The sequence below is a fragment of the Chiloscyllium plagiosum genome, chromosome 4 (assembly GCF_004010195.1).
Source record: "Chiloscyllium plagiosum isolate BGI_BamShark_2017 chromosome 4, ASM401019v2, whole genome shotgun sequence".
Taxonomy (NCBI): Eukaryota; Metazoa; Chordata; class Chondrichthyes; order Orectolobiformes; family Hemiscylliidae; genus Chiloscyllium; species Chiloscyllium plagiosum.
Window position 1 is genome coordinate 54,685,188 of NC_057713.1, and position 16,645 is coordinate 54,701,832.

The window sequence follows — 16,645 nt, forward strand, 5'->3', positions numbered from 1 at the left end:
GATAGTGAAGGCAGCGTTTGGTATTCTTTCCTTTATTGATCAGAGTATTGAGTACAGGAGTTGGGAGGTCATGTTGCGGTTGTACAGGACATTGGTTAGGCCACTGTTGGAATATTGCATGCAATTCTGGTCTCCTTCCGATCGGGAAGATGTTGTGAAACGTGAAAGGGTTCAGAAAAGATTTACAAGGATGTTGCCAGGGTTGGAGGATTTGAGCTAGACAGAGAGGCTGAACAGGCTGGGGCTGTTTTCCCTGGAACGTCAGAGGCTGAGGGGTGACCTTAAAGAAGTTGACAAAATCATGAGGGGCATGGATAGGGTAAATAGGCAAAGTCTTTTCCTTGGGATCGGGGAGTCCAGAACTAGAGGGCATAGGTTTAGGGCGAGAGGGGAAAGATAAGAGAGAGATCTAAGAGGCAACATTGTCACACAGAGGGTGGTACGTGTATGGTATGAGCTGCAAAAGGAAGTGTGGAGGCTGGTACAATTGGAACATTTTAAGAGGCATTTGGGTGGGTATATGAATAGGGAGGGCTTGGAGAGATATGGGCTAAGTGCTGACAGGTGGGACTAGATTGGGTTGCGATATCCGGTCGGCATGGACGGGTTGAACCGAAGGGTCTGTTTCCATGCTGTGCATCTCTATGACTCTTAGTACTATGAAGTGGGCTGTAGCACTTAGGCACAGTTGACTCTTCAAGCTGACTCCACAATTTACTAAGATCGTGGCTGATCTGGTTGTCATCTCATCTTTACATTTCTGTCTGCACCCTCTAACACTTGGCTCCAAAACTACAAGAGCAGTGCACAGGCTGGACATTATGTGCTAAATCACCTTGGGATTCTCCAGTGCCTATCTAAAAGCAAAATGGCAAAAAATCAGAAGTGTAATCAAATACTCTCCACAGGTCTACATAAGTGCAGTTCCAACAACACTCAAATAGCTTGATATCATCCAAAACAATACAACCCAGTCTATTGTTCCCATACCCACCACCTTAGTACACTCCTTCCACCACCAATGCAATGCGGCTACAGTGCATACCATCTACTAGATACATTGCAAGAACTTGTTAATGCTGCCTTGACAGCCTCTGTCACACCCATGATCTTGAGCATGTGGAAGCACAGCGAAGCAGGTATAAAGGAACACAATCACTTGCATATTCCCATCCAACCATACATTATCCTAAATAAAATTTTGTTCCTGTCCATCCCTATGTCAAAATCCTAGGACTTCATCCCTAACAAAATTGCAGTCATACCTCTACTATACCAACTGAAGCACTTTAAGAAGGTATCTCATTCCCAATTTCTCAATGGCAACTGGGAGGAAATAATACATGCTGACCTTGCCAACAATACATACATTCATCCAAGTAACACATGCTAAAACAATTAAATTTCCTTTTCATTTTACTACAGCAGTTTTGCTAATTATAATTGAAAACAGTTGTAGAAATTAAAGGTAGGCCAAGCACCAAAAAGATATCTGGTGAGAAACCATTAAAAATATGACTTGCCCAATGGTAATGTGAGACAATAACTGAATTCAAAAATTTATCAGCATTCGATTTTTCCATAATAATATAATGAAAATATTTTATGTTCAAAATTAGTTACGTAAAACTTTTAGAAATAATATTTCGGGATAAAGCTACCATCGCTTGGACAAGTGCAGATTAATTAGGTAAAACTACCACAAATTTGTTAAAAGCAAATTAAACTCAACCAAACTGATTTGAGTTTTTTTTGATGAGAAGTGATAGATGAGGATATTGTGCGTGATATGCTGAGTACAGGCATCCAAAAGGCATTTATTGAAGTGCCACATAGATACGCCAGCAAAGTTGAAGCCCATGAAATAAATGAAAAGTGACAACATGGATACAAAGTTGCTGGGTCACATACTGTGAATGGTTGTTTTTCAGACTGGAGCAATGCAAAAAGCTTCAGCAATCCGCCTCTTCATTTCTTCAGCAATACTCAAGCATGTACAACCAAGTGACTATTTGAAGTATATTAATGACTCTGACTTGGATGCGTATGTTACAATTTCATAAATTTTACTGTCACAAAATTAAAAAGTATTGTACTGAAAGATAGTAACAGACTTCTGGAAGACTCGAGCAAGCTGATAGAATGAATGCGCATGTGGTAAATTAAGTCTAATGCAAAAATGTGTGAAGTTATGTGTGTTGGGAAGAACAAAGAAGAGACATGCCACACATTAAAGGGCACAATTCTGTACCGGATGCAGGAATAGAGGAGTGTGGATATGTGACTATAAAAATTGTTGAAGCTGGCAGGGCAAGTTTGGGAAGCAATAACAGCATGGAAGCCATGGAGAGCTGTTATGAAGCTATGTTTGGCCTCATCTGAAGTGCTGCTTCCAATTATGGACACATTCATTATGGAAGAGTGTCAAGGCAGAGAGGGAGCAGAATAGATTTCCAAATTAGCTTTCGGGATGCCAGTTACATCAGTCGAATGGAAGAGTTGGGGTTGTCCTCAAAAAAAATTGCAGAGGAGATTTGACAGAAGTGATCAAAATTATGAAGATTTAGACACCATATACAGAGAAATGTAGCCATTATGGAGAAGGGTCAATGGCAATGGACTGCATTTTAAGAGGCAAAAGAATCAGCTGCAACGTGTGAAAATCTTTTTTAATATAGAAAGTGATTAGGATCTGGGAGGACTACTTGAGATTGCTGAAGAGATAAGTCAAATCAGAACTTTTAACATCAACCGAGTTAAACACATGAAGGATTACAGGGCTTCCAGTTCCTAGTCTTCAACAAGATGGGCCAGAATCAGCATGTCTTGTACATTTTTAATCCTTTTTTGCTATGGTCCCAACTTAGACTTTAATGGTTCATTTGCTTCCAATGGATTTTAACCAATTTTACAGTTATTATTGTTTAACAAATGCAATATAACTAGATTGCTTTAAAAAATTGATGTTTTCTAAATTTTATATTTCTATTTAGAATGTTTGATTACAGAATATCTAATCGAATATAACATACTAAAGGAAGTCTCAATATAATATAAATCATACAAATGATAAATGTTTGCCAATGGTACACTGATACAGTAAGAAAATATACTTTCTAGTCACACATAAATTATCCAATTTCAGCAAGAATTGAAAGGCTAGTAGAATTTCATGTAGTACTAACTATGGTTAAAAGCAAAAAAATATCCATTTGTTCCATATGGTTAAAAAGTGTACACATGGGTAGCAGAAAATTAAACTGAACTTTGAATCCCAAATTCTGCAACACTTATCATCTAGACACACATGTAAAGAAAGGCCAAATTGTTAATGTACCACGGAAAGGTAACAAACATGAACTACAATTCTGTGAAGAAAATGAGGAGGCAGTGAGATGCCTGTAACATCTATTACTTTTAACTGCAGATTGTCTTGATTGATAATTAGACAGACTTCAGACCCTTATTATCAGGACACTAAATTTTAACAACATTTCCTCCATCATCTTTACAGATTATATTCCTATTGTTGAACAAGGGCTGATCACACATACAAACAGCAACTTGTAAACTGAAGTTACCCTAGTTTCAGCCACTAGTTTGGGCTGATGAACCAGATGAGCTCGGAGGATGATATAAAGTGCAAGTCCTTATTTGGAGGAAGAATATTAAGGTAATCCAAAAGGTGTCTTTGGAGTGAGTCTATACTGGAAAGACACTAGCTCTCAGATGAGCTAAGAACCATCAAGAACACGATACTACTGTTCAGGAAGATAAGCAACAAAAAGGATAAAAATGAAGGATTTTGCTGTGCCATCAGCGAAAACTTTGGACAGCAATTGTCACAGAGTTGTGGACCCCAATCTTGGAGGATCCCAAGACCTAAAAGAAACTGTCTGGCCAGCATGAGCATGAAATCTTGGGTATTAGGCTTTTTTTACGTTGACTGTTCAGGGAACATCATTCGAAAACTTACTGTGTACGCGCTTGGATTTTAGCCTTGTATGAATTGCATGCCTCCTGTTAACCTCTTCCTAGCCAAATGGTGTGAATTGTATGTCTGTTTTAACTAAACAAATAAAGTTAGTGCTTAGTTGATACAGACTTGACTCTTGCCTTCTTTGTGCCAAGCTAATAACTATTGTCAAGGGCACTAACTGGGTAATACCGTCATTAACCAAGACACAACAGCAAACAATCTACTCTCGGGGCTCCACTGATCCAAAATTGAAAAAACTGCAGGGTGTTTTGCATTGGTGTTATTTGACTAGATTCCCAATGAACCAACAATTTTATTTTTAATCATTAAAAATGATCAATAAATTAATATCAGGAAATGTGAATAAAAATAAAGTGTCAAATTATTTCACCTGCATCTTTTGAGAATCTATTTTTCATCAAATGGCTCACTTACAGATTTCCAAGTTCCTACATTTTTCTCAACAAAAGTGAATATTCTGTCACACTGGTCAAGAGGAAGGCAATCGAGCACATCACCAAGCAGTAGAAAGGGTGTTGTTGCAGAACAGATACCTGCATAAGCACAAAATAAGCAATCAGGTTATTACAGCTTAAAATGCTTGTTTGTTTAATGAAGAATGCTATTGAACCCTAGTGCTCAATGTTCTTTCACTAATAGATTAAAACATTTGTTTTGGGTATCTTAATTTGGCTGAAGAGGAAAACAAAATTTTACAATTCTAAATACCAACACATCGAAGTCTGTACCAAAGGTTTCGTGATGGGGAGCAACTAAGATGAGAGATAGTTTATCATTGTTAACATCAACAATTCTTTTGATCAATGAATTAAAACACATTTTTGGTTATGTTTACCTACAAAACCAGTCATAGAGTTTTGTTAATAATTTCATATAATTAGTTAAGTTTCCATTAAATATTTCTAAATTATGAATTTTAAAAAGCGATAGACTAGGAAGTATTGGCATTCAGAGATCCTCAGAGTTATTGTACTGAAATCATAGAAAGCAGTAGGGTGACTCAGTGGTTAGCACTGCTGCCTCACAGCGTCAGGGACTCGGGCTCGATTCCAGCCTCAGGCGACTGTCTGTGTTGTGTTGGCACATTCTCCCCGTGTCTGCGTGAGTTTCCTCAGAGTGCTCCGGTTTCCTCCCACAATCCAAAGTTGTGGAGGTTAGATGAATTGGCTATGCTAAATTGCCCAGAGTGTTCAGGAATGTGTAGGTGAGGTGCATTAGTCGGGTAAATGTAGAGTAGTGTAGGGGAATGGGTTTGGGTGGGTTACTCTTCGGAGGGTCGGTGTGGACTTGTTGGGCTGAATGCCCTGTTTCCACACTGTGGGATTCTACGATTCAACTACCACATAGAGAAAATAATTAGGAAAGCAAATGACACATTAGTCTTTGTATTAAACAGATTGATGTACAAGAGGAAATAAGTTTTTTTAAACCAATTAGATAGTGTCTTAACAAGGTCACATTTGAAGTACTGTGCAGTTTCAGTTTCTTTAACTAAGAAAGGATAGACTTGCCTCAAGGGTTTGAGATATCGGTTAACTAGATTGATTTCTGGGACAAGAAGCATTTGTCCTGAGAGGTTTAAAACTTTTCAGAAAATAGATAATTTGAATTTCTCTTTAGAAATTATTGGTTTCTACACAAATTGTAGAATAATTGGAAGCGCTTTGTGGGATCTGAAATCCTCAGGCTGAGACAAGTGTACTTAATTTTGCCAAAACTTTAAATAAATGAAATTTCATAGTGACTGTTGCTGTGTGTGTTGAAAAGTTAAAAATGGCTATACCTATTCCTTCAGGTTTCCTCAACAAGACAGGATTTGACTGAGTTGGAGATAGGAAGGACTGCAAATGCTGGAAGCCAGAGTCAATAGATGTGAAGCTGGAAAAGCACAGCAGGTTAGACAGCAACTGAGGAGCAGAAAAGTCAATGTTTTGGGTTCTGTTGAAGGGTTTCGGCCCACAACATTGACTCTCCTGCTCCACAGATGGTATCTGACCTGCTATGCTTTTCCAGGTTCACAGCATTTGACTGAGTACCTTGCAACAAATAACAATTGTTAATTTAAAACAAGTGACAGGTTACTTATATATAGAATGGCAAGGAGAAATTTCAAAACAAATAGTTTGAGGTCTTAAGCTCAACATTTAAACCTGGAGGAAGGAAACAGTAATCTAGATAAACTGCAGCTTAAATTGGCGAGGACAGCTGCAAATGAGGCAGTTTGAAATTGAATAAGAAAATTAATAAATCTGGACTGAAAAGGGAAGCAAAAGAGAAAAAAGAAAGAAACAGCAAAACTTTAATTAAAGTTCAGGGAGCATTGGAAAGAAAGCTTTAAATTTCATAGACAGAAAAAAATCAGTAAGTTTGAATTGGACAGAGAAAGGCTCTTACTGCATGAACAGGGAAGTAATAGATAGATTTGAATTGACTCAAGTTTAACTTTTCATGTTCATTCTCAGATGCAGGCATCGCTGGCTAGGCCAGCACTTACTGTCCATCTCTAAATTCTCCTGTGAAGATGGTGATGAGCTGCCCTCTTGAACCACTGTAGACCTTGATATGGAGTCCATCACAGTATTGTTAGAAAGAGGTTCCAGGTTATCAACTCAATAACAGTCAAGGAGTGGTGACATAGTTTCACGTCAGGACGGTGTTTGGCTTGGAGAACCTGGTAATGCTCCCATGCGGTAAAAACAATGACTGCTAGATAGAAATTGTAGGCTTGGAAGCTGTTTTGGAAGGAGATTTGTGGCAATGCATTTTGCACATAGTATACATTGTTATCCTGTGTATTAGTTAGTGGTGACATAGTTTCAAGTCAGGACGGTGTTTGGCTTGGAGAACCTGGTAATGCTCCCATGCATCTATTCCCCTTGTCCTTAGATAGAAATTGTAGGCTTGGAAGCTGTTTTGGAAGGAGATTTGTGGCAATGCATTTTGCACATAGTATACATTGTTATCCTGTGTATTAGTTATGGAGGGAATGGATATTAAGGTAGTGGATGTGATGCCAATCAAGTAGGCTGCTTTGTCTTGAAAAAGGGTGAACCTTCTTGAGTGTTAAACATAGAACATAGAAAAGTAAAGCACAGAGCAGGCCCTTTGGCCCACGATGTTGTGCCGAGATTTAATCCTAATGTAAAATATAGTAACAACCTCCACACCCCTCAACTCACTGCTATCCATGCGCATGTCTTGCAGTCGCTTAAATGTCCCCAATGATTCTGTTTCCACCACCACCACTGGTAACGCATTCCAGGCATTCACAACTCTCTGTGTGAAAAACCTACCTCTGACGTCTCCTTTACACCTTCCTCTTAATATCTTCAAACTATGACTTCTCGTACCAGTCAATCCTGCCCTGGGGAAAAGTCTTTGGCTATTGACTCTATGTATTCCTCTCATTATTTTGTACACCTCTATCAGGTTTCCTCTCTTCCTCCTTCTCTCCAGAGAGAAAAGTCCGAGCCTATTCAAACTTTCTTCATAAGGCAAGCCTCCAGTCCAGGCAGCATCCTGGTAAACCTTCTTTGCACCCTCTCCAAAGCCTCTGTATCTTTCCTATGGTAGGGCGACCAGACCTGGACACAATATTCCAAGTGCGGCCTCACTAGGGACTTGTAGAGCTGCAGCAAAACCTCACGGCTCTTAAACTCTATCCCCCTGTTGATGAAAGCCAAAACACCATATGCTTTCTTAACAACCCTATCCACTTGGTGGCAACTTTGAGGGATGTACTTGCACACCCAGATCCCTCTGTTCCTCCACACTGCCAAGAATCTGGTCTTTAATCCTATATTCAGCATTCGAGTTTGACCTTCCAAAATGCATCACTTCGCATTTATCCAGGTTGAACTCCATCTGCCATTTCTCAGTACAGCTCTGCATTCTGTCTATGTCACGCTGAAGCCTGCAGTAGCCCACTATACTATCGACGATACCTCCAACCTTTGTGTCATCTGCAAATTTACTAACACACCCCTCAACCTCCTCATCCAAATCATTGATAAAAACTACAAAGAGCAGAGCCCTGCGGGACCCCACTCAACACTGTCCACTCTCTGCCTTCTGTCAGCCAGCCAATTCTCAATCCAGATAGCCACGTCTCTCTGTATCCCATACTTCCTGACTGTATGAATGGGCCTACCACGGGGAACCCTTTCAAATGCCTTGCTTAAATCCATATACACCACATCCACTGCTCGACCATCGCGACCTGTCTTGACACCTCCTCAAAGAACTCAATAAGATATGTGAGGCATGACCTGCCCCTCACAAAGCCATGCTGACTGCCCTTAATCACACTATGCGTTGCCAAACTGTCATAAATCCTATCCCTCAGAATGCTTTCCAAAACTTTGCTGACCACAGACGTAAGACTGACTGATCTGTAATTGCCAGCGATTTCCCTATTACCCTTCTTGAAAAGAGGAACAACATTTGCCTCCTTCCAATCCTCCGGTACAACTCCCGTGGAGAGTGAGGAGGCAAATATCCTCGCCAGCGGGTTAGCAACCTCCTTTTTCACTTCCCAGAGCAGCCTAGGATAAATCTGGTCTGGCCCTGGGGACTTATCAATCTTAATGTTTACCAAAATTTCTAGCACATCAACTTCATCAATCTTGATCTGGTCAAGACTGTATCCTAGCTCTTCTAAGTTTTCATTTATAACAAGTTCCCTTTCCATGGTGAAAACCAAAGCACAAAACTCATTTAGGGCTTCCCCTATCTGCTCAGACTCCACGCACAAGTTCCCTCCGCTATCCCTGATCGGCCCTACCTTTTCCCTGATCATTCTCTTATTCCTCATGTATGAGTAAAACGTTTTTGGGTTCTCCCTAATCCTTCTTGCCAAGCCATTTTTGTGCCCCCTCCTGACTCTCCTCAGTCCATTTCTGAGCTCCTTTCTAGCAAGCCTGTAATCCTCTAAAGCTGTGCTAGATCCTTGCTTTCTCCACCTTACATAAGCTGCCTTCTTCCTTTTGAGGAGAAGTTCCTCTGTTCTCGTCATCCAAGGTTCCTTAATCTTACCTCTTCTTACCTGACTCAGAGGAACAAATTTGTGCATCACTCACAACAACTGCTCCTTAAATAGTCTCCACATGACTACTGTGCCCTTTCTGTGTAACAATTGCTTCCAGTCTATACGTCCCAACTCCAGTCTGATAGCCTCAATTTCCTTTTCCCCAATTGAATATCTTCCCTCAGTAATTGCTCCTTTCACTTTCCAAGGCTATGCTAAATGTGAGGCAGTTGTGATCACTGTCACCAAAGTGCTCTTCCACTGCGAGATCTGACACCTGCCCTGGCTCGTTGCCAAGCACCAAATCCAAAATGGCCTCACCCCTCGTCAATCTGTTGACATACTGAGTAAGGAAACCTTCCTGAACACACCTGACAAAATTGGCTCCATCCAAACCATCTACACGTAGGAGGTTCCAGTCGATATTGGGAAAGTTGAAATCACCCATAAAAACAACCCTGTTACTTTTGCAGTTTTCAGAATCTGCCCGCCTTTGAGATCTTCAATCTCTCTACTGCTATTAGGTGGTCTGTAGAAAACCCCCAATGCGGTGGCTGTTCCCTTGCTGTTCCTAACTTCCACCCATATTGACTCAGTAGACAAACCTTCATTTCTGTAGCTGAAATGCACTCTCTGATTAGCAATGCTACACCCTCTCCTCTTTTTCCACCCTCCCTGTTCTTTTTAAACGTTCTAAAACCTTGAACATCAAGCAACCATTCCTGCCCCAGTGAAACCCACGTCTCCGTTATGGCCACAACATCGTAGTCCCAAGTACTGAGCCATGCTCTAAGTTCGTCACTCTTATTTCTTGTTGTTGGAGTTGCACACATTCAGCAGTTGGAGATTATTACAGACTTTCATCTTGAAGAAAGTGGACAGTATTGGGGACAGGAGGTATGTTATTAGGGGCAGACTTCCTCAGCTCTCATCTGTTTTTGTAGCCCAGTTCAGCTTTGGGTCAATGGTAAACCAGCATGATGTTGATAATGGAGGATTCAGTGATGGTAATACCACTGAAGGTCAGAACGAGATGGTTAGATTCTCTCTTGATAGAAACAATCATTGACTCGCAATTGTATGGCATGTACTGCTTCGTTACCTGACAAGTTGCAAATAGTGCTGAATATCATGCAACTACTACTAAACATCCCAACCTCTCACCTTACGATAGCGAGAAACTGAAACTCAGGTTGTGGGGGGGGCGGAGTCGTAGAATTAACCCTGTCAAAGATGAATCAGATGTTTTCCTGTGATACAAGTTTTAAAACTCTACAGCTATGAAAGAGAATCAAAATCAGAAGATGACATATGAACTAGATGATCCACAAACTGAATTAAAGTTCAACAACAAGGTCAGTCCTGAGAATCAAACAACATGCTGAGTCTGGAATGTAAACAGCATTCTAAAACAAAACTACTTCTGCAGTTTTCAACTGCTCATGTTCCAAAGTCAGAGGGACCACTTAGCAGTCAGCAATGAACAAACATTCCCAACAAAAATCAGGTGTGCAAGGTTTTAACCAAGGACAGGGTAATAAAAATGACTTAAAGCATATGAGATAGGAGCTACTAGCAACAAAAAAGCCTTCTCATCTTTTGAGAGGAAGAAATTTATGAATCATTGGAAAAAGTGACATTAAAATTTACCTTTTGTGTGTGTTGGGTACATATAGGTTAAACATTTTGATGCTGCCAAGATGGATTGTTTAAAGAACAACTAACAACATGGGGAAACCATGTTACTTGTACTGTATGTCTAAGCTAATTAACGACTAACTAATAATGTGCAAATAACACTATGAACTGATATATTTCTTGTACTACTTCTGCAAACACTACAATGATAATCACGTGGTTTCCTCTCTTCGGAGTAGGTTGTTACAAGCATAATGCTTGCAAACACTTTTTAGGACTGTATCTGTTGGTGTATCAGATTACCTTTAAATGCCGGTTTTACGAATGGTGTCATGGGACCAATGCTGGTGTAAGTTAGTAACTACAAGACACAACGGAGGAGCTAGCCAGAGTTGATTGAAAGGGCAGCAGCAATGGCAGAAATTTCCTGGTGGTAATTCAGGAGGCACAGCCTAAATTCATCCCAAGGAAGAAGAAACACACGAAGGGAAGGACAACGCAAGCGTGGCTCCCAAGGGAAGTCAGGGACAGCAGAAAAGCAAAAGAAAGAGCATACAACGCGGTGAAGATTCGTGGGGAAAGCAGGGGACTGGGAAGCCTTTAAAGACCAACAGAAAAAAACTTGAACAGCAATGATGATGTTTGAGAGTACGCTAGCTAGTAGCAGAAAACAAAATTGTAATAGTTTTGTTTAGATATAAAAAAGATAAAAGAGAGGCAAAAGTGGACATTAGATTGCTTGAAAATTAGGATGTAGTAGTAGTAATGGAGAACAAAGAAAGAGCAGAAGAACTGAATAGATAATTTGCATCGATGCTCATGGTGAAAGATACCAATAATGTACCAGAACTTCAAGAGAGTCTGGGGCAGAGGTGAGTGTAGTGGCCATCACTAAGGAGAAGTGCTCAGGAAGCTGAAAGGTCTGACAGTTAATAAATCACATCAACCAAACTGACTAAACTCTACAGTCCAAAAGAAGATAGCTGAGGAAATTGTGCAGGCATTGGTGGCGATCTTTCAGGAATCACTGGAGTCAGGGAGGTTGCAGAAAATGGCTGTTCAAAAAGGGAGGGAGGCAGAAGATGGGAAATTATAGGCCAGTTAGTCTGATAAGGTAAGGTTTTAAGAGTCCATTATTATGGATGAGCCTGCAAAGTACTTGGAAGGAAATGGTAAAACAGGGCTGAGCTAGCATGGCTTTGCTGAGGAGAGGTCATGTTTGACAAATCTTAGATTTCTTTGAGGAGATAACAAGCAAGATAGACAAAGGAAAACCAGTGGATGTGATCCAGAAGGCCTTTGGCAAGGTGCCACACAGGACATGGTTTCGTAACAGCCCACGGTGTTAGGGCAAGGTACTAGCATAAACAGAGGATTGTCTAACTGACAGACGGCAAAGAGTGGAGATAAGTGGATCTTTTTTCAGATTGGCAGCCAGTGACTAGAGGAGTTCTGCAGGGGCCACAACTAATCATGTTATAAGTTAACAATCTTGACGGAGGAACTGAGAGCATTATTGCTATGATTGCAGATGATATGAACACAGGTGCAGAAGGATCTGGATAGACTAGGAGAGTGGACAAGAAGTAGCATATTAAATATAATGTGGGAAAGTGAGAGGTTGTGCATTCTGGAGGAAGAATAGAGGCAGAGGCTATTTTCTAAATGGGGAAAGGTTTCAGAAATCTGAAACACAAAAGGGACTCAGAAGTCCTCCTTCTGGATTCTCTTAAGTTAATGTACAGGAACAGTTGGCAATTAGAAAGACAAATACAATGTTACAGCATTCATTTCAAGAGGGATAGAAGGCAAAAAGAAGATGTACTGCTGAGGGTCTAAGGCCCTGGTCAGACCTAAGGTCCTATGATCTTAGTAAATTTTGCTGGCTTAACTGTTAAAGTATAAATGGAATAATTAGGTTGTGTTATTCAAAGGGGCTATATCCAATTTTTATACTTAGGAATAATGGTAGCTATTTCTAAAGTCCATAATGAGAAGATCCCTAGTCTCTTAGGAACCAGAGAGGTGTTACCAATATGAAGTTGTGTGGGAATCAGTCCCTTTGTTTCCAAGAACAAAGGCCATTATCAACAGAGATAATTGACGACCATTCCAACTTGACTATAAAGCCAATATGTTTCCTGTTAGAGAGTGGACTGAGGAAGCCACTTTTAGATCAGGTCACAAATTTCTATATAAAAGGAAAAATATCACAGAGAGGGAATTATAATTTATTTTTTGTGCGGCCTGCAGCCAACCAAGAGCAAGAAAGCTAAACAAGATGGAATTTGTCAGGCTTATACCTTAATCAGAAGAAATGCTGATTCTATCATATTCCATGCAAAGCAGATGGGAGCTGACATTCAGCTTGACTGCTGAGTTCATGGGCAAGCTAAAACAGGCGTTTGCTGAGCTTGATCTGAAGGGGGAATCCCTTGAAAAACTCTTAATGTGCATGGTCTTATTGAGAAAGGAAAAGAACAGAATGAAAGCTTGGAATGATGTGAATCACTTGGAATTGGTTCCAGCAGAATTGAATGTTTACTTAAGAGACTGAGTAATGTAATATATTGATTTTGTTTGGTCATCATTAAACAAAAAGCATATTTTCTGTTTGGTCATTCAAACAGAATGCCGACAAATCTACGAGTGTTCTTATTTAGCTATTTGAGACAGTAAATATTTTATGATATTACATCTTGTTTTGCTTCCTTCTTTTAGTTCACAACCAGAGGTTGCAATTTCTCTTTAAAGGTTAGTAGTCTCTATCAATACATAATGGGACTGAATTAACTGGGCTTGTATTCTCTAGAGTCTAGAAGAATTATGCTTTTTGTGGCATACATAAAAGACTTCGCTTTGATGCCATGGTCATGACTTCATAGTTTATGGATGATATGAAAATTAACTGTGGGGTCGAAAGTAAATAAGAACTATGAACATTATGAAAAGTACCAATCATAGAATCGCTACAGTGTGTAAACAGGCCCTTCAGTCCAACAAGTCCACACTGACTCTCCAAAGAGTAATCCACCCAGGCCCATTCATCTAACCTATTATTCCTGTATTTACTCTTGACTAATCTACACATCCCTGAGCACTACGGAAAATTTAGCATGGCCAATTCACCTAACCTGCACGTCATTGGATTGTGGGAGGAAATCTGAGCACCCGGAGGAAACCCATGCAGACAGGGGGAGAATGTGCAAACACCACACAGACAGTCGCCCGAGGCCGAAATCAAACCCGGGTCCTTGGCACTGTGAGGCAGCAGTGCTAGCTCCTGAGCCACCATGCTGCCCAATGGATTGATTAGGCAGACAGAAAAATAGCAACTGCAATTCACTGTTGTGGACTGTTGTCTTTGAATCGGAGATAATTGAAGAGAGATTTAAATGAAGGCTATAGAATAATGAAAGAACTAGACAAAAATAAATAAGAAGATCCATTTCTTTCAGCAAAAAGGTAAGGAATCAAGGGCATTGATATAAATTAATTGATAGAAGCATGACAGAAGAATTGCGGAAACTGTTTTTTCAGAGTGTATGTGCTGGAGCTTTTCACTGCCAGAAAAGGTAATAAAAGAATTTGATAAAATTTTATAAATTTTACATTTTTGAAAAACTTGGACATGCACAAGCAGTGTTGTAATCTGAAAGGTTAGGGACCGATAGCCAGTAAGTGGATAGCTCTTTTTCAGCTGGCACAGACACAATGTGAAAATTTTAAAAAATGAAAACACTGAATACCCTGCATGCAGGTGCTGACAGCTGGGCAAACATTTATTGCCATTACCTAGTTACCCTTGAGAAGGTGATGGTGAGTGGCCTTGTTGAACTGCTATGTACTGTTGGTCAACCGTCAATTCCGTTCGTGAGAGAATTCCAGGATTTTGATCCAGAAATAGCGATATATTTCAAAGTCAGGACTGTGAGCCCTTTGGCAGGGAACTTGGAGGTAGTGGTATTCCCATATTTCAGCTGGCCCAGTCCTTCCAGATGGAAGTGAAGATGATTTTGGAAGGTGTATAATTCTTTAAGGCGGCTTGGTGGATATCTGTATGGCATCTTGCAGAAAGAACACAACTGCTGCGAATGAGTGTCAGTGATGGGGGTGGGGGGGGGGAGAAGAGAGTGGATATTTGTGGATGTCGTGCCAGTTAGTTGGGCTGCTTTGACCTGAATACTACCAAGTTTCTTGAGTGTTGATGGAACTACATTCCGCCAAACAAAATATTCTTCATGCTACTGATTTGTGCCTTATAGATGGCTTTGCATTGTCAGGAGGCAAGTCATTCACCACAGGATTCCTAAACTTTAACCTGCTCTTGTAGCTCAGTATTTGTTGATATTTTCAAACCAACATATTCAGAGACGGTATTTCACACCTCTGGAGCAGGTGAGACCTGAACCCAGATCTCCTGGCTCAGAAGTTGGGACTCTACCATTGCACTACATGCACCCTACACAGCATTTATATTATAGAAGCCCTGCAGTGTGGAAACAGGCCTTTGGCCCAACATGAAAGTGAAATCGCAGGTAGATAGGATAGTGAAGGAGGAGAAAGTGAGGTCTGCAGATGCTGGAGATCAGAGATGGAAATGTGTTGCTGGAAAAGCGCAGCAGGTCAGGCAGCATCTAGGGAACAGGAGAATCGACGTTTCGGGCATTAGCCCTTCTTCAGGAATGAGGGAAGTTGGTCCAGCAGGCTAAGGAGGGGGAATTGAAATGTTGAACTACAGGGTGGTTGGGTTGGTTGGTCCGGGTGTCCCAGAGGTGTTCTCTGAAACGCTCCGCAAGGAGGCGGCCTGTCTCCCCAATATAGAGGAGAGTTGGATAGAGCTCTCAAGGATAGTGGAATCAAGGGTTATGGAGATAAGGCAGGAACAGGATACTGATTAAGATGATCAGCCGTGATCATACTGAATAGTAGTGCAGGCTCAAAGGGCAGAACGGCCTACTCTTGCACCTATTGTCTATTGAATCTATGTCTAGACTGACCCTTCAAAAAGTAACCCACCCAGACCCATTCACCTTATTACCTTACATTTACCCCTGTCTAATGCATTTTGCCCTGAACACAATGGGCAATTTAGCATGGCCAATTTACGTAATCTCCATGTCTTTGGATTGTGGGAGGAAAGCTTCGCAGTCACAGGGAGAATGTGCACATTCCACTCATGCTTCATCCAGTTCAGTTCCTGGTCAATAGTAACCCCAGGATGTTGATTAGTAGATTTGCTGATGGCAATTCCACTAAATGACAAGGGACAATAGTTAGATTCCTTCATTAGAGATGCATTGCGAATCATCTTATATCTTTCAGGTTTTATTGTTTAGTTTAGTGAAATACAACTTTCGTCGCGGGCTTGCAGGGTAGATTCTGAGAAGGATGTTTACCTTGGCTGATAGAAGGATAGATCCATAGCTCACAGTTTCATCATAACAGGTTGTGTCCTTAAAACTGAGACAGGCATAGAGGTATACAGCATGAAAACTGACCTTCAGTTCACCTCATCCATACTAACCAGATATCCCAAATAGATCTAATCCCATTTGCCAGCATTTGGCCCATATCCCTTTAAACACTTCCTATTCATACCCACATCCAGGTGCCTTTTAAATGCAAGGTTTGTGAAGGTTTGTAGCTTAGGTTGAGGTTTAGGGTGTAGGTTTGCTCGCTGAGCTGTAGGTTTGATATCCAGACGTTTCATTACCTGGCGAGGTACCTGGGTGAGTTGGAGGTTTAGATTAGGAGTTGGCTGGCTGGAAGAAGACAGAGGGTAGTAGTTGATGGCAAATGTTCATCTTGGAGTGCCGTCACTAGCGGTGTTCCGCAAGGATCTGTTTTGGGACCATTGCTGTTTGTCATTTTTATAAATGACCTGGAAGAGGGGTTAGAAGGTTAGGTGAGCAAGTTTGCGGATGATACGAAAGTCAGAGGAGTGGTAGACAGTGAGGAAGGATGTGGCAGGATACAGC

At 40.8% G+C, this 16,645-nt stretch overlaps 1 protein-coding gene across 3 annotated transcripts in view; it reads right to left on the reverse strand.

Annotated features, from left to right (window-relative positions):
* Nucleotides 1-16,645, reverse strand: part of thoc1 (THO complex 1) — an 86,606-nt gene that overhangs the window by 57,618 nt on the left and 12,343 nt on the right. For all 3 annotated transcript variants that reach the window (XM_043688247.1, XM_043688246.1, XM_043688248.1), the window contains exon 5: nucleotides 4,415-4,533. In XM_043688247.1, the coding sequence (XP_043544182.1) occupies nucleotides 4,415-4,533 (119 nt within the window). The remainder of the gene's footprint in view (nucleotides 1-4,414; nucleotides 4,534-16,645) is intronic.